The sequence below is a fragment of the Notolepis coatsorum genome (genome assembly GCF_963971535.1).
Source record: "Notolepis coatsorum genome assembly, chromosome: 1".
Lineage (NCBI taxonomy): Eukaryota > Metazoa > Chordata > Actinopteri > Aulopiformes > Paralepididae > Notolepis > Notolepis coatsorum.
This window is the reverse complement of record NC_140165.1, coordinates 232,775,531-232,795,026: the sequence shown is the minus strand read 5'-3', so window position 1 is coordinate 232,795,026 and position 19,496 is coordinate 232,775,531. Positions and strand designations below refer to the sequence as shown.

The following is a 19,496-nucleotide window of genomic DNA, read 5'->3' as shown; positions in this document are numbered from 1 at the left end:
GGCAATACAATTAGATCTGAATATAAAAATATTAGTGCTGTCAAAATTAACGCTTTAACTTTGGAGATACATTTTAATTATATAACGCGCTACAAACATTTTTACGTCGTTAACGCAGTTTTGTTTACTTCCTGTCGCGGTGGACCCATAAAGTGTGCAGCCAAACTAGATAAAGCGAGCCGCCTGGTTAGAGGACAGTCACGTGTGAAGATTATGTGGAACGTTTCACTTTAAAAAGTTGCCAGGCGGCTCGTTGGAGAAATGTAAAGTAATTTGCGCACTTTGCAAAGCCGTATTCAACTACAAAGACACTATGCTGGTGCAGGTAATGCTCTGCGTTTGCCGGTCGGGACATTTGCGCGAGGTGCACTTGATTTCCATCACAGGCCAGTTGAATTGCTCCTCAGTGAGGCGGTGGGCCGGATGAAAATGCCAGGCGGTCCAGCATAAGGATACTAGTAAAACAATTTAAAAATATTAAATAGCAAATAGAAGTAGTACGTCTTTGGCGTATCATCTCAAAGCAAAACACCTCCACGGGCCTCGCCAATCTACGCTGCTGGAGTGTGGTGCTCGTGGGTGGATAACTAAACCTGTAAGTGGACTCTGCAGTCATTTGGTGTGTGTTCTCACTCCCTCTCCCCCTGTTCTGTGTGTGTTTTCTGACATGAAGATGGAACACATTTTTGTTGTTAATATGATTTATATTACTGGTAGTTCATACAAGACATTATCGTCCTCTAAACCAATCTGCACGTTAACATAGTTAACATGTTGATGGTTTTGTTTGTTGAGTGAAAGCACATCCATCTTTGAGATAGAGAGGGGAGAGGCGTCATATATTAAATATGGATCAGTGTAATATGGTTTGGTCTTGAACATTTGTATTTCACAGGAGAGAAACTGTATTCAAAGATCAAAGAAAGCTATTAAAATAGTCTTTGAATCTAAATATACTTACTTTGTGTTGATTCTACATTATTTCCATGATTTTACTCAAGTAAATATCTGTTACAAGTTTCGGTCGTAAGTAGAAAAATGAAATTGAAAAATGTGATTTTTTTTTATCTAGATTAATTACAGAAAACTGTGAGATAAATTGGTTAAAAAAATCTATTGACGGCACTAAAAAATATATATTGTATGTAAACACTATAATTAACTGACTATAAAATAAATATGAGAACGATAAAGTGTACATATAGGTGCAGATGAGGAATAGGAAGATGATAAATATAGGTAATAACATTTTAGAAAATCTGTCATAATACACACTTAAGAAGTTTAAAATACTATTTAGGCACTATTCGGTTCTGCGCTTTAGGCACTATTAAAGTTCTGCGCTATAGGCACTATTAAGTTCTGAGTTATAGGCATGTCATTTCTGGGCGTTGGGAACACTATTCCGTTCTTGTTTCGTTATCTTTGCGTCCACATTCATTTGGAAACCTTTGCTTTGAATAGCTGAGGTTGTCTAATGGATAGGTCTGAAAGGGCTATTGTCAAACTGCTCTGCACATCACCACTGAATAGGGTGGGTTTTCCATGGCGCTTGAATTGTTTTTGTTATTTTTAGAGCAACACAAACTTTCATTTCAGGGTTAGATTCTCATTCATGTTTGGCTTCTGTGTCACCGTCAAAGCCCTCTGATGGTCTATTGCGTCGCCTCAAACTGCTGTTCGCTACTTGTTTGGCCTCTTGTGTTTATAATACGGCGAAATAGTGTGATCCTTGTGCTCTCTTGCACCAGATGCAGCAGTAATAGGTTTCTTATCAAGATAAAGGTGCAGGTAATGATGGTGGACGACCGAGGCTTTAAATGGGTAACTGATTGTGTTTGTTTTTCTTTTATTACAGGTCTCGGTCCCATTCCCGCTCTCGCTCCAGGTCCAGGTCCCACGGTCACCGTTACCGCTCTAAGAGCAACTCACGTAGCCGTAGCAACGGCCGGTAGGTCAACACTTATTTACAGTAGAGACCCTTGGACCCCACTCCCTCAGACACTAGTCTAGTAATTAAAAAAAAGTTGTCAGTCACTATATCTGTAATTGTGGACACCTGAGAGGAAAGAAAACACTTGTTTCTGTTGAGAGGATGTTCTAGTCATCATGAACAAGCTTTAAAGTAACCTTTACACTGCAGGTTCTGTAGTCTGGTTCATTGCTCTTCTTTAGTCTAGTTTCACCCTCTTTCTTTAGCCATATTTCACTTCAGTTTAATTCTACTTTATTAATCCCCCATTGGGGCAGTTGATTAAATTCAAACAGTCGCCGGCAGTAATCAGTCAACGGACCATTCCCATGAAGCCTCTCCTGACGTTTTGTTCTTCTTTGTTCCAGGCGTCACCGCTCTGCGTCCTACACCAAGCGCAGGAGCAGGTAAGACAACAACTCTCCACACACACAAGAAACTCATGGTTCCCACAAGGTCCTTGAAGTGCTTGATTTTTGGCCAAAAAAAGTCGAGGCCTGGAATTCCTCTTAACCTGTTGAGCCCTAGCCCTATTTTCTGAAAATCCGCCTAAAATACATACCTCTGTATATGGAAGATTGTTCCACTTCTACAAGGTCCATTTGCATGTTCTTGGTATCTACAGACATCTATGGATCTCATGGAAGTTTAAACAGATTTTTTTAACAAGGTGCTTGAAATTCAAATCAACCATTCGCATTGAAAGTTTTGTTCATCCATGATAAGATTGTTCTGAATCAAGAAATATATTTTTATTTAAAGTGTAACTAATTGTCGGAAATTCGTTTTAAGCCATAAATATTGGATCAGTTTTTTCTATAAAAAACAGCATTTAACTCAATTAGCGCCAGAGGTTGCTGTTTACTGTGTGGTAAGAAGGCCACAGCTTTAACACTTTGAGTGCCACGACCGAGAATATTCGGGTTTACGCCCCGACCGTTGAGTGCCACGTCACGGCTATTCTTGGGTATTTTTTATTTTATTTGTATTAGCGATCTGAAATCATATTGCATCACGCCGTTGGAGATCCATGGACCGCCGGTGCTCAGATCTGAAAAAAGTGCCCCCTATCGTCTCCCAGATGGTAAATCACCCTTTTGGAATGGACTCAATGAAAGTGAATGGGAGAACGGATTTCTGACTCCACATTTTACTTCTCACTGATGCAGCCGGGGTTACCAGAGTTCATTCTGGAGCCTCTGAGCCGCGTCTATATTAAAGGCAGCCGAATAGTGCTTCCGCATTGGCGTTTTGCGCTCTGATTGGCCGAGTGCGCGCATGCGCATGAGCCGCAACGCGCTCCTCTAGCCAGGAATCGAAACTCCGTTTAAGCTCCAGAGAGCGAGGCTGAAAATCCACAGTTCTTGCCCCACTGATGGGAGCCGAATCCCCGTAGTTTTCTGATGAATACCCCCAAAATATGGAGGTCCCGAACGCAATTAAGTATTGATTATGCTGTAACGAATCATTAAAAAAATATACCGTTAACTGGAGTATGTTGTTTCTTTACATATATGTTGGATTAGATAATTGGTTTGTCATGACAATCTAATAAAAAATTGCGATTTACCCGGTGGCTACAACAACACACAGTAACTACATGCATCATTGTTTACAATGAACGGTGGGGCTGGGCTGGGGCGTGCGGTGCTCCCACTTAGGTGGTGGCGGCGGTGGCGGTTGACCGATGGCGATGCCGAGGACGAGCGCGCGTCCGTGGGGTAAGACGGCCGGTGAGAGAGCGCGGCGCGGAGCCAATGGCAGTTACATGATGGGAATAATCGGACGCGTTAAACAGCAATCAATTAATTTAACATAACAGTCCGGTTCTGTGTTTGTTTGTGTCTGTAGATTGTTGGTGAACAACTAACTTTAGGTTAGTTTAACGTGTCCGTGTCGATTAGCCCCACCGTTCATTGTAAACAATGATGTGTGTTGTTGTAGCCACTGGGTAAATCGCGATTTTTTTTTATTGGATTGTCATGACAAACCAATTCTCTAATCCAACATATATGTAAAGAAACGACATACTCCAGTTAACGTTTTTTTTTTTTTTTTTTTTTTTTTTGGATCTTTTTCCCCCTCCATTTTCCTCCGATTTTCTTCCATCCCAATGTTAGTCGTATGCCAATTCCCAGTCCCTTCCTGGTCGCTGCGCACTTACCCCCCACAGTCAGATCATCTGGGAGAGTGGAGGCTACCACGTGCTTCCTCCGACACACGTCCAGCCAATCACCGCTTCTTTTCACCTGGCAGCGCGGATTCTCATCGAGAGGGCGTAGCGTGTGGGAGGACCACACTATCCCCCTCAAGTCCTATCCGCGCTTAGCAGGCGCCCCGACCGAACTGTAGGAGTCGCTGTTTACAATGACCTGGACCCACCCCGCCAGCTTCTCCCACCCTCTAATACAGCCAATTGTATTAGTGCAGACGGCCAGCCAAGCTGGTGACAACCCCGGAGCTGTGAGCTGGATTCGAACAGGCGAATCCAGCTCACAGCTAACGGTATTTTTTTAATGATTTGTTACGGCGTAATCAATACTTAATTGCGTTCGTGACCTCCATATTTTGGGAGTATTCATCAGAAAACTCGGATCCGGGATTCGGCTCCCATCAGTGGGGCAAGAACTGTGGATTTTCAGCCTCGCTCTCTGGAGCTTAAACGGAGTTTCGATTCCTGGCTAGAGGAGCGCGTCGCGGCTCATGCGCATGCGTGCGCTCGGCCAATCGGAGCTCAAAACGCCAATGCGGAAGCACTCTAAGGCTGCCTTTAACACTTTGGTCGCCAGGCTTATATTCTTAATAAACCATCCCACGCCAGCTCTATTTGTCTATGGCAGTGGTGTACAGTGCGATATATATGTTGCACGTGCGACACTGACGTCAGTCTGTGCGATGAAAGGATTGACTTCAATAGCACTGGTGCGATGGCCCGCTATCCACTTGGTACTTGTAGTCTTGTGCGATGGCCCGCTATCCACTTGGTACTTGTAGTCTTGTGCGATTAAATACAATGTCCCTTCTGCGTAAGACTCCATATATCAAACACCAAATCCCATAATCCCTAGCGAACAATATCCCCGCGAGTTGCGAGCAGTGACTCATATCCGCTCGGCTCAGATCACAACACAGCAGGACTCGTCTCAGCAGCAGCAGCTCGTCTCAGCAGCGTTTGGAACGCGGACATTGAAACAGAGCTAGTGGATATTGTTGTCGCGACCCAAAACAAATCCCTGCCGTTTTATTCGGCAACGGGTCAAATGCATATAACATGCTTTGCAATCCTCGCGTCATAAAGTCCGAAATGAACGTTACGTTAGCATGAGCTTACAACAAGCTGTTCATAGCCATATAGAGAGAACAGCAGACGGGCAGAGTGAGGAGGCGGGGGCAGACATTCTCCCTTCTCTGTGTGTGTGTGTGTGTGCGTTTAGAAAGATCACATGAAGTCAGACGAGTATATTATATTGATAGTAAATGTACTGAGGGTGGACAGATAATGTTGATATTTAAACATAAAAAATACAATACAAAATAAATATTCATGATCATGCAACATAAAACGGAGTGTTGTGAGTTCCAAAACATTTAACTTAAAGTTTAAAGCTCAATATATCAAAACGTGGCACTTTACAGTGAACAGGAGGTTGTGTATTATGTGTATTAAAAACAATAGATTGTTTTTCCTTAAAGTCTGGAAGAGGTCAAAAATAAAAATTTCATGATATTTCCGTTGCCTTTTTTGAGTTCTAATGTTCTAATTTGAGATCTAATGTTACTGATTGTGTTAAATGGGCTTATGTTATGATATCGTCTCATCGATTGCAGGCACCTGCATCATATCATATCGTGGCATATATCAGCAAATATCGTATTGTTGTCCAAAGAATCTATATCGTATCGTATCGTGATGAAACTGGTGATTCCCACCCCTAGTAGAGTCCATACACCCAACACCAAATCCCATAATTCCTTACACGTAACGTGTCTGGCTGTGTGACGTCAACTTGTCAGCATAAAATGACAGCCAAACATGGCACTGCAACTAAATAACACAAATACAATAGGCACATTTGTGACTGTTACAAATATAACACATTTTATACTTGTGCTACAAGATTTTGGCCTGTGCTACAAAACGATCAACCTCTGTAGCACCAGTGCTATGTGCAAAAAAAGTTAACGTACAGCCCTGGTCTATGGAGAAGTTCCCCTTCTTTGCAGGACTATAACTTTTTAAATTGTATTGCTAAATTGACATTACTATGGCCCATTCAACATCAAGTATCTATTGTTTAGGGTGTAGCAACGTTATACTTTTTCATTCACATATTCATACTAAAATACGGTCTAAAGTATAAGTATGTTTTTATCGTTTTCTGCAGCTTTCTCCAGAACGTGATTTATAGCCCTAAATGCATTATATTGATGATCAAATACAGTTTGATAGGAATCTGCGCGAGATAGAAAATTTCAAATGGACGTGCTTCTAGAAGTTGCTACTTATCATCTGATGTTGACCGGATGGGGGGGGGGGGGGGGGGGTCGTTTATAATTCCGTGGCCAACGTTAGATGATAGTGTGGGTGATATGATCATCAGAGCAGTTTATATCGAACACGTTAAAAAATAACGCTGAAACTAACCGTAGCGTCCTCGGGCCATTGGGCGATGAGCGTGTAGCAGAAATATTCCTATTATGGGATGTAGAAATATGCGATCCATCTCCAGGTTGTATAATAGTATATACGTCCAAATCATGTTGTTTATCGAGTTATTGGTAACTGATTGCTATCCATTGTGTCGCGCTCGAGTCCCGGGACCTATAGCGAGTGATCGGACCGAATTTGGATGAGCACCAGCTTCCATTTCCTGTTTCCGGTTTGAGCGATCCGCCGATCGGCCACCAGATGGCGCTCTTGAACCGTTGGAGAGTTGAGAGGGGATCAACAGTAGATCTCAAGTCTCTGGGGGAGAAATATGATTGCGATCACAGATTTTTGAAATATTGATATCAAAGACGTGGTACGGCGTCTTTGGCAGAATGAGCATGGCGGGGAATGACGTGGTAAGGCGTTTTTGGCGACCATAGTGTTAATATAAACCCCTCTGAGCCGCGCGGATCATGTGTTCTACTGTATACACGGTTGATCAATACATTTATCGATTTTTTTGAATGGCGATCGGAAATTGGAATAAACCATTTGGATACCATCTGACCTCAGGTAAGTAAGCTATGTTATCAGTGTTAGGATAATCAGACTAGTTTTCACGGAGATATAAGCGTTTCCACTATATGTGATATAGCTGTTTTGACTGTAAAAGCCATGAGGAAATAACAGCAGCGATTATCAGCGCACGGCACGAGCGTGCGTGCGCACACATACTATCGATCATCTAGCGTTTATTTGAAAACGATTCATAAATAGGCCGACAAATGACAACGTTCTGGAATATTCCAGTAAAAGGCGATATCATAGAATGTGTTTTTCCCCGGAAAACGGGTGATTTTCAAAATGCTATCAAACGGAAATGAAGCGATAAAAATACAATCTGCCTTGCCAATGTTGACTGGAAAATGAGTCTTTGATAAGCGACGGGCAGATTAGACACATAGCCATAATTTAAAACATAGATTAGGCGATATTAACGTTAACATTGGGAGTGGATGCTGGCATCAAGGGGTGGCACTCAAAGTGAATAGGGATACATGGCGGTGTTTGCAGGGCTTAAACTATATTTTATATCATAGCTATGGATATAAAACTATTGCCCATTTGACATCGAGTATCTATCGTTCAATTTGTGAAAAAGAAATAATTTTTTCATCAATACATTCCCGTTTTATACCGTGGTGAATATGAGTATAGTTTTAGGCTGCGGTTACAATAGGGCCATTTCATTTAGCTTTTCAGAACGCTGTGTATTGGCAGGCAACTAAGAGTTAAGTTAGACGTCGTTTTGTCACGTCTACTATATACATGTAGTACAATGCCAAAGCAGTAGGTGGCGATGTAGTTCAAACATGAAGGCCATTTTCAACCAATCAGAAAAGGTTGAACGTGTCACTCCACATCCTGCTCAAAATCTCAGAGCCACCATCTTTATACCTCGCATGAGCCATTTAGCTACATAGCATTTATTTTTCAGCAAGAAATAAAGTGCAATAAACAAACTGATGCATTCACTGTGTTCTGCCTCATTTGTTGATGAAACAAAACTAACATCAGCACAATTGACCACCAAGAGCGGAGTTTAGTCTCACAAAAATATCGCTGATTTTGTTAGCTTACGTGCTAACGTGATTGGGATATGCCATTATAACAGTATAGCATTGTGGCTAGCAGCGTAGTGACGTTAATGCTAGCTGAATGAATGGATGTAAACTTTATTTAACAGATTGCAGAATGGGTACAATACGGCTAAATACAAACAATTGTTAAGGGAATGCAGACTGTTGTAGCTTGGACTGGTCTCCTTATAACAATAACTTGACAACACGTTGGTAGGGATGGGAATTGATAGGATTTTATCGATACGATTCCATTATCGATTCTGCTTATCGATTCGATTCTTTATCGATACCCTTATCGATACCTGATCAATTTATAATTTACATAAATAAATTGGAAATGCAACAGAACTACATTTACATTTAGTCATTTAGCTGACGCTTTTATCCAAAGGGACTTACAAGTTCTGTACGACAAGCCATCAGGAAGGGCACAACTCTATCAGCTGAGCAACAATGTTCATCAAAGTGTTGAGTGCTACAGTGTAGGTTAGTTTATTAGGACAAGTGCATGACAGTACGGTTAGTTAAGGTTAGATATATATTTTTTTATTCAGATAATGGTTGAAGTGCGTCTTTAGTCGACGGCGAAAGATTGGACGTGATTCGGCTGTCCTAACTGGGGTGGGTAGTTCATTCCACCATTGTGGGGCAAGGACTGAGAATAGGCGACTTCTCTTTGATGACCCTCCCGGAGCTTGGATAGGAGTAGGTCTGAGGCGGCCAGAAGATGCAGAGCGTAGGGGTCTAAGCTGGTTAGAATAACAACATGCAACTTGACATTTCTGATTGTCATTTATTGTTGAGCCCCCATGTCAGAAAAATACAAAAACTGTAAAAAATAAAACATTAACTATAGCCTACACTTAAATAAAATAATGTATTTGAGATTCTCTTAAAATGTATTTATTTTTTTATTCTTAAACTAATTTAATCTATTTAATAACAGGTCGTTATTCCTCCGACTTCTGTCTCACACACACACACAGACAGAGACAGAGCTCCCTCCCCAGGCCCCTGTCCTATGGTATTGGCTTGTGTTGCTACACGGACACATTTGTATGTTGCACCACCATGGCTTACAGTGTAGACTTGTAAACAAACACTGCGGCTCTTATTATATGTGAACTAAAGAGTACAAGGTTTACACAACAGCCCCCACCTGCTGCTTTATTGTATTTGTACCTGTACTATCCGCTGTCAGCTGTTTATCTCTCTTTGTGAGCTTGATTAAATAGCGTTAGCTCACGTTAAATAGCGTTAGCTCCGTGGCTAATTTTAGCTCACCCTGACCTAAATCAATGACTAGGTTCTAAAGCATTCAAGTAGTTTTCACTGCACATAGAAGTAGCCAAACAGCGGGAGCATTTCGGGAGCATATTACCAAAATCCAGGCAATTCCGAGCCCTTAAGGAATCAAATAAGTCTGCCATGGCTACATGCTAACGCTAACGTTGTTTTGAAAACCTGGCAGCGATAAGGGAATCGAAAGTCACGGGAGGCACACGGTTCCAGGCATCGGCCAATTAGGAACCGGTTCCCAACGGGAACCGGTTTTCGATTCCCATCCCTACACGTTGGTAGCCGCAGCTACTTGGGACAGCTCTGCTGTAAACACTGAAAATAACTAATGGACGGAGTCGAGGTCCAGCCAGGAGAGCATTTGGCGTCTTGTCTCTACTGCGCATGGGCATTGGGCAGAACGGCTCCGTATCCGGCTTGCGCAAATTACATGGCACCATTGTCGGCGAGTTTCCAAAACGAAAACAACCTTTCAGCGTTGCCGCTAGAAAAACGCGTTCTCCTGCCAAAACTGCGTTTCTTTTTAACTTGGACACGCAAGCGTAATCATTCGAAAATAGAACGTTGCTGTTTTACACCAGTGTAACCAAGAGTATTCCTGTCTAATCCCAGAAAACGCCGCTGTGTAGCGTTTAGTGCATTTCACAAAAAACCGTGGCGTTTCTCGCCTGTATCAACAATCAATCTGAAATCAACGCTATATCGGTATTATGTTACATCATGAATGCATGAAAGGGGGGGGGGGGGGTCGTTTTTCTATGTTTCGATCGTCACCAACGGAATACGTTACACACACATTACACACATACATTCGGATCGCGGGGAAGGGATTATTCGATCAATGCAAAATTGATACCATATAGCCATTACCTTGACTAGGATGTACTCTAAAAAGAATATTCCAATTATCTGATCGCCATTCCAAGTATTGATGTCGATCGTGTTGCCAACATAATCCACCAAAGAACATGAAACGGGAGTGCTTGATTCTCCTCAATCCATGTGTTATAAACGCTTCTCCTGCCCGACAAGGAAAACCCGGACCGGACTTTTTAGATCGACACACAGCCCAAGCCAGAGGGTTTCAAAGGATGTGTAATACCGGGTGGGCAGGCGGCGGTATTGGATGTTTGCGATCTCAAACTCATTCCCAATGATAACACAGGCTCCCTCAATGGATTATGAATGGGAATATCGAATAAAAGAAATAACAATAGAAACCCAGACTTTTCTCGGGTTTGGCGCCCCAAGTGTTGGTGAGTTAACCCGACTTATCTCGGGTCTGGTGTCCAATGAGTTAAAAGTGAATTGTATCCTTTAAAATGACATTTTAAAATGAAAATAGTGCTTAGGAAAGTACTTGGTAAATCCTTGAATTTCATTTTGCAATGTTTGTGGGAACCCTGGAAACTGTACAGAGTTAATGATGAAAAAATAAATATAACGTGTTTTTGTGTGTATTTATTGGGTTTAGAAAAAGCACTTGGATGAGTAATAGAGCTATAAAATAGAGCTAAGATTACACCATCTCATTTCTTTTGTAGTAATACTGTAACCAGGGTTCCTGTGGGTCTTAAAAGGTCTTGCATTTAACAGTTTCAGTGCCGGTGATTAACATGGTAAAACGTCCTTGGATGCCAGCATCCACTTCAATGATGGCGTTAAAAACGCATAATCTATGTCTTAAATTATGGCTGTGTGGTAAAACGTCCTTGGATGCCAGCATCCACTTCAATGATGGCGTTAAAAACGCATAATCTATGTCTTAAATTATGGCTATGTGTCTAATTTGCCCTGTCACTTATCAATGACTTGTTTGCATTCAACATTGTCGAAACGGATTGTTTTTTAATCTGTTTATTTCCGTTTTATAGCATTTCGAAAAGCTATCGTTTTCTCAAATTTCAGGAAAATAGAAAGATTCCGTCAAACTACATTTACTGGAATATTCTCGAATACACTAGAAACGTTGTAATTTTTCGGCCTATTTATGAATCGTTTTCAAATAAACTAGATTATCGATAGTATATGTGTACTTATGCACGCTATAGAAGCGAGCTGAGAAATCGATTCTCATTTCCTGATCCAACGCCCACACACACACAGGGCACGCTGTTATCTCGGTGAAAATAGCTCTGATTATCCTAAAACTGGTAACATAGACTCCGAGTCCTTACCTTATATCAGATGTTCTCCAAAAAGATTATTCCAATTCCTGATCGCCATTCCAAATATCGATCGTGTTTATTGATTGATTATTGGCTACTGTGAATATATATTCCAGGTTGCTTTCCATCTCGCAATCACTTCCCTGTTCATCAGATCCCTCGCCAGCATAGTGGAGCGAAGAGGCTCCCCCCCCAACCCACAGTGTAATCGAATGGGGTGCAGTTACACAGGGATAGACGATAGGGGGTGGTATTTTCCCATTGGGGCTCAAAGAGAGGCTGCTGTACTAACGGGAGGCTCGACTGATGAAATATGAATTCAGATCGCTAATATAAAATAAAAAGAAACTACATTTAGCGTCGTCGGCTCTCAACAGGGGGCATGAAATAACGATATAGCGTCGTCGGCATTGAAAGTGTTAATCATCAGAATTTTTGGCATATTTTCGTGTCTTCAAACATATTGGATTAGGAAATTACTGCAGTGTGGTAATAGCCTATCGGTTCCCAATACAAACAATTTGTTTGGAATTACTTCTTTCATAGTCACTTTCCTTCATACTTTTTTGCCAGTATGGTCTTGAAATAGATTCAATTATACTCAAAGTGGTCTTAAAAAGTCTAACTTGTTGAAACCTGCAGGAACTCTAACAAACTTCTTCCTCTGTCAGGTCTGGATCCCCTAAGTCTAAGTCGTCCAGGACACCTGTGAGAAGGTAAGCCGTATACAGTGCTGTAATATTTGGCGTTTTTAAAAGCCAAATCAATCCACAAATAGTTAGGTTTTCTTAAGCCACATTGCTTTCAGTTTAGCTGGTCGTCCGTACTAATACACATTGGCAGTATTAGGGGGTGGGAAACTGATGGGTGGGGATCGGGCGTTGTGGACAGCGACTCCTACAGGTAGGTTGGTGCGCCTGCGCAGTAGAATCAGGAAGCGATGGGGGCGGCGCCCCTCCAAAGCGCAGACCCCTGACTCTGAAAGATCGCGCCGCGCAGGTGAAAAGATGCGACTGCTGTTACCTCGAGTATCGGAGGGGACTCGTGCTATGTATGACTTAGTCCACATTGCAGCCGGCTTGTGGGAGGCAAGAAACAGCGTTCGAGACAGGGGAGGGTTGAATTGGATGATACGAAATTGGGATGGGAGAAAAATAGAAAATGGGAGAAAAAAGTGGATCAAAAAATATATATATCCCAGCGGAAATCTGATTAATTAGACGTGAGGAAATTACGCTGTCATTCAAGTTTGTAGTCCTAATAGAGGAGACCCAGGGCTTTCGATGGACATCGGAATTTCATAAAACTACACTACCCAGCTCACACCAGCCGCTTTAGAAGCTGGAGCTGCTTGACGTGAAAATAATTTGAGATTTTCGTGACTATCTCACAGGTCAAACAAACCTGAACGTTATTGCCATAAAATGGAACGTTGTTTGTTTCTTTACCTTTTCTGTGCATGTCTAGGAAAAAACGCGTTGCAATCTGATGAAAAATTGAGGCGGAGCAATGGACATTATAAAAAAAGTATCTGTATTTACAGTAGATTTCATTCACGGTCTTTGCTGCCCTATGACGGGCGCCTGGTGGTACTAAATCCAGATTGAACCCTGCCATTGGAAAGAGGAGATTTGGCCCGGATGGCAAAATTCAGTATTGTGTCTACAAAACCCCCTGTAAATCATCTGCCCTTTTAGGTACACTTGATCTCAAGAAGGTGCTGAATGAGTTCAGTGGCAATGTTTCATGTCTAGTCAATGTTAGCATGGTGTTCTTCACTATTCTCCCTTTGGTTCATTACAATTTACTCAAGCCTAGTAATGGACACAATATTTCTGACACTGGGAATACATTCCCTGAGATCCATAGATGTCCCTAGATATCAAGAACATTGTTGTCTTGTGGTGGTGTTATTGTGTTCCAAGATGTTATACAATAAAGTGAAATGTTTGATAAGGGGTTCTGTTAACCCATTTAGACCTAAAACGCCTGCTAATAATGCATTATATAGCCTGCATATACACACACGTGTATATGCCGCAAAGTGAGCAAGTTGTGAGCTTGTGTTTGCACGTACCGCTGTCAATCACACTCTGGTCGGCTGATAGCCCCTTTCGTGACTTTCGGTTTGCAAGCCTGTGGCTTTTGTGACCGGAGTCACTTGCCCACCCGCCCCGATCACCCAGTAGCGAAACGACCAAGCGTCGTCAAGGGGCTCGCGGTGTGTCAAGAATACATCAGATCTGAATTTCAAAGATACCCAGCGTACAATATGGGTCTAACACAGCTTCACGATGGGGTCTGGAAGCTCGGAGTTGCTAATAAACAGTTTAAAACATTGTTACTCGACGAGTGGTATTTACAGACCGAACGTCCATCTCCGCCGTTGGTGTCACAGCGCATGCGCACCATGCCGCGTTCACGTTACTGGGAAGAAGCGGAAGAACCAGTTTCCGACTGGGAAAAACCATTCACGTCAGCCTCCTAGTGGTAATTCCTACTAGGACATATGGGATTCTTTTATAGACCCCATATCTCCCACTTCGCGTCACGAATTGCGGAAGTATGGATGTGGGCGTTTCATCCATAGATATATATAGAGTCAAAGCGTGAAGGCTTCCTAGTTGTAGCAACGAGATGTCCTCTGGTTCTTCCGCTTCTTCCCAGTAACGTGAACGCGGCATGGTGCGCATGCGCTGTGACACCAACGGCGGAGATGGACGTTCGGTCTGTAAATACCACTCGTCGAGTAACAATGTTTTAAACTGTTTATTAGCAACTCCGAGCTTCCAGACCCCATCGTGAAGCTGTGTTAGACCCATATTGTACGCTGGGTATCTTTGAAATTCAGATCTGATGTATTCTTGACACACCGCGAGCCCCTTGACGACGCTTGGTCGTTTCGCTACTGGGTGATCGGGGCGGGTGGGCAAGTGACTCCGGTCACAAAAGCCACAGGCTTGCAAACCGAAAGTCACGAAAGGGGCTAGTCGGCTGACTAACCCGCATGGCAGCGGGCAAATGAGAAACATTTCAGATTTCAACGATGCGGCTTCTTGTAAATATTCTACAAACTTTGTATGAAAATAACTATGGATGTCATCGCTGGAATTCACTTTGTAATTCTTTTACAAGTCCACCATGAATTACATTTCTAGATGAAATCCTAAAGTAAGACGATGCCATCTATAGCATCTTACATGTTGTTTTCACTCTCCAGTCCGCGCTCCAGGTCACGTTCTCGGTCAGCGTCCGGCGCCAGAAAACGCTCCCCCTCCCGCTCACGCTCTCGCTCGGCCAGTCACAAGAGGACCAGGTAAAACCTTCACTTTTTACTATCAAAGACACACTGAATACATAAGGTAATGGCAGAAGATTTGATTTTTTCTCTCCTTGCTTTTCTAGCCGTTAGTGCTTAGACTTATACTGCTTAGTAGCTGTAGTTGATTTGATCAGGAGATTCTACACTGTTCACTCGTGATTATGACCCATCTCGAAACCCCGCCCCTTTTCCCTCATCCTCCAATCCTCGCTGTCGCTTCCCTGGCGTCTGTCCGAGGGTATCGACAGTTGCGATTGGAGGATCAAGAAAAGCGGGCACTGTTTGAGATGTGGGCAGCCAATCACCATCAGGCCTAGAATCCTCCCTTCCCCCTGTCCATTCTGTTAAGACATGACAGTGCAGTGTTCACCTACTAGCCCAAATTCAGGTGAGGGTCAGCTACATGTGCCATCTTTAGCCAGTGCTAGGTGCTCCGTCGTGGTAAGTGGTGGGGGGGAGGGGGGCGGGTAGATGGACCCTCCACTTCAACCTGGGACCAGCCTGCCTTCTGCTCTGGATGACTGCCACGCTACAGGAGAGCAAAGACCGCGGAGAGAGCAGTCCTCCCAGACGCTGGAGGAAACGACGGCCACCTGCATCTTCTGAGTCTGCTGCAGCTTTAGTTAGTGATTGAGAGAGGGAGAGCAGTGGGAGAGAGAGGACAGGGACTTTGGACCTCAGAGGGAGGGAGGAGGCGTAGGGAAGCAGGAGGTGGCTCCTACCATGTGCCCTCTTTCACTACCTACTCTCCACAGCTCCTTCAGTTTTCTGTGCTGTCTTTGTCTCTTCACAGCTTCTATTTTCAACCCTATCAGACCTTTTTGAAAGGGGGCACATTGTGAGAGACATGACTGGCAGGTGGCTTTGACTTCCCTGCAGCCTGAGCCACGCAAGAGGTCCAATGCCCTAAACTCGATATTCCCTCATTTACCAGTGTTAGTCCTAATCTGAAAGACCTTTGAGAAAGGATGAGTGGGGTAGAGGGATGAATTATAGTTAGATAAGATGGTGAGGGTTTAGATGATTATTGACCCCCCCCCCTCCCCTTCCTTTTTTGTTTTTCCTTCCAAATGTATCCATCCCCTCTGAATTTGGGATAGTTCTTGAGACGGAGAAATCTCTTTTTAACACTTTTAGCAGAGAAACGAGCTGAGATCAGATAACACTACACCAGTGTGGTGTGACTTACTAGTATTATTGCAGAACAGTTTTGTTTATTTTTCATATTTTCTTTAAAGCGTGTGGTGGGACCTGAGCACTGCACAGGCACCGCAGCTGATTCCAGGCCCAGGGTCTGCCAGCTGGCGGTGTGTACGTCCTGCGGGAGGGTGACTTAGAGCTGACCTGAGATCAGCCTTCGCCTGCTGCTGGTGTTAGAGAGAGAGGTCGACCGACCGACTGACCGGCCGGCGAACGAACGGCCGGCCTACCACCCGGTCGTCCCGACTGCACACGCTCAGACGAGATCTGCCCGCGCGCACATACAGTTGTTCTTCTAGAGCCAGCCAGCCTTCAGACCTGCCAGAGGGCTGGTCCACACAGGGTTCAGAGTTCGACGCTACCATAAAACCCATTACCTACCTACCTACCTACCTACCTACCAGACCCCCTACCTACCTACCAGAGCTCTCCGGCCTCGGTCTTAGCTTCTGAGTGAGAATGAGAGGGGAGAGAGAAAAGAGATCTGGCGAGAGATCAGTCTTCAAGAGGCTCCCTGCACAGTGTCTCGCCGAGTTGTAGTCATCCATCGTCCGTCAGTGCTTCGCTTCTCAGTACTTGTTGTTTCTGCCACTGTCTCCAAAGGTAACCAAAAACCAAACCCCTGACAAAAGTTCAGAAATGTAATTTGATGGTGAAAACATAGAGACGTATATTATTATTATTACTGTAGAGCTAACTTTTAACACAAGCATGCACAGTCTAGTACAACTGTTGGTGGGTGTTTGTGTCTGTGTGAGAGAGCGAGAGATTGAATGAGTGAGTGGGTGAGGGGGGGGGGTCACAACACAACTTATTTTTGTCTGATGACATTACTCAGGAGGCTGTATCAACATACATTACTCCCCTCAAGTCATATATGTGTAATGGTTTATCTTGATTGCCATGCACTTTGCTGGTTGACTCATAAAGAACTACAATGACCAGTTATCTTGATGGTGGCATTGAAGTACATACGTTTCTTACTACATACGTCCTTGTATAGAGTGGTTAGTTTGCACTGTTTCCTGGGGCTGTAATGCAAGTTTCTCTTTCTGTATTGAGGTGAAACTATGCTAAGAGACCTCGGGCAGTGGGGGTTCTAGATGTGACTGATGGGGTTATCGTCAAGGGCCTTTTGTCATCCATTTGACTGAGTAGTGGTGGGGGTTATAATGGTCTGCATTTAGATTCAGCCCTGGCCTTTATGTCATTGTCTGAAAGACGAGTGTCCTCGATGCAGTACGACACCTCATTGTTCTCACAAACCGCCCTGGGCTACTTTCCTTGGTTCAGAAACATGTAAAGTTCTACTGGGCTAAAAGGGCTGTTAAAACGTGGTTAGAGGTCGGTACATATACACCAATCTATACATCTAGTCATTCTTAGGCGGCCAAACGGATATATTTTTACGACCTGTGTTTTGAAAGTGTCTGCGTCAAGGAAACAGCCGGTGGTGGTTTGTAACGGGAGGTGAGGGGGGGTTTGTGTTGGTTATGTGAGCACCATGAGGGGTGGTTCAGTGTCCACCGTCCTCTCCCAGCATGGTGACGCCTCTTTCTGTTTGTTACAGTCGTTCCAGAACAGCAAGTCCCAAGCGGAGTGCAACGCCGGCAGACAAGTGAATGAAGAAGATAATTACCCCCCCCCCCCGTTCCCCCTCACTTCTCTCCCCGCCCCACCCACACACACACACACACACACACACACACACACACACACACACACACACACACACACACACACACACCTCCTTAGCTCCGTTCTCCCTGCCTGTGTACATAGCCCTGCAGCAGTTATCGTAGTTGTCTGTGAAGGTAGTTTGATTTGAATCCACACCCTGCGCAGCTTTTCATTGTGCAGCCATGGGATGATACGATGTGTAAATGAGCATAGCTGGTGTGAGGTTTTCAATTTTGTCATTTTTTATGTGAGAGCAAAAACCAGATTGTTCAAATACTGCTTTCCAGCTATCATTATAGAGAAGTTGTGGGGCAGGGGACAGACGTAGGCAGCGACGAGTAGGCTGTCAAATAAAAAATAAATAAAACAGTTGACTTTTAACAAGGATACAGGCAGTTCAGATGGCATGTTGCAGTGGCCTGAATTCTATCCTCCTTCAGTTGGTAAAATTCTGCAGGATGAGGCACACATACACTCACACAGGTGTCAGTTTTCTATCCCTGTGAGGACATTGTATTGACTTAATTTAATTCCCTAAACGTAACTAATGATACACTGGTGACATTGAGAAAATGAAGATGAGCAATATTGCATTCAGCAGGTTGGGGAATTGGCACATTTAACTAAACGTATTCAGAAACGCAAACCGGCTGCAGTTAACTATAGAATATTTTAAAAAGTACTCATAATTGTTGACATTGCTGATGTCTACATCCTCAAAATATTGCTGTAAACTCAACCCAAACCCAATTTGGATCAAAATCAACATTTCCGTTTAACTGGTAAAATGACACAACTTTTGATCTGGTGGATGTAGTTTCAGGCCCAAGCGCCCCATCAGACACAGGCCAGCCTGCATGCCTTATATGATGTCACATTCCTGTAGCAGAGCCCATCCTCCGCATGACGTCTCGTTCTACTACTGCACTGCCCTTTTTACAAATCAGTTTACTGTTCACAGGTGGGATTTGTCATAATGTGCTGACCTCTGAATTTGTTCCTGTGATTGTTTTTGTTTTTAAATATAGAGTGCTAAGTTTCATTTCTGTAAGGGCTGCTTTCAATTTTGCTCCCTCCCTGGCTTATAAGACAGTGGACAGTTTTATTTTTGAATAAATCTCTTAGACACACTTTTCTTCTCGTTTTATTTGAGTGAGGCGTTCAAAATGGCGCCATGGAGTCGTGTTTACCTGCAAGGCGATATTTCATTGATTGTCATGTACATCGTTGAGAAAGCTTTCATAAACTGACGTGACTTCCAGCACCGCTGGTCTTGGATCTGTTTTTTGACATATTATTGTAGTGAGCCCAGGGGGAGGTGTACAGGCTCGATCCGACCGCCTCCATCCCAGTCTAGCAGCAAGACTGCATTCCATTCATTTCCAATGTATGCAGCCACAAGGTGCCCATGAGGTACTGCATACATTCCTACATTGGAAATGAATTTAATGCAGCCGAGCTGCTACATTTGGCTGGAGGCGGCCGGAACGAGACATAAGGAAGATAATTGGTGTGTAATGTTTATGGGTAGGTAGTTATAGAAACGTAAAGTTTAAGAGGA

The 19,496-nt window shown here is 43.5% G+C and overlaps 1 protein-coding gene across 3 annotated transcripts in view; it reads left to right on the top strand.

The window, feature by feature from the left end:
• Window positions 1-19,065, top strand: part of srsf7a (serine and arginine rich splicing factor 7a) — a 30,752-nt gene extending 11,687 nt beyond the window's left edge. The window contains exons 4-8 of one of the 3 annotated variants that reach the window (XM_084316202.1): window positions 1,859-1,951; window positions 2,341-2,379; window positions 12,405-12,449; window positions 14,954-15,049; window positions 17,826-19,065. In XM_084316202.1, the coding sequence (XP_084172328.1) occupies window positions 1,859-1,951; window positions 2,341-2,379; window positions 12,405-12,449; window positions 14,954-15,049; window positions 17,826-17,877 (325 nt within the window). In that variant the 3' untranslated portion in view covers window positions 17,878-19,065. The other 2 variants (XM_084316203.1, XM_084316201.1) reach the window with 2 other exon arrangements.
• Window positions 19,066-19,496: the final 431 nt, after the last annotated feature.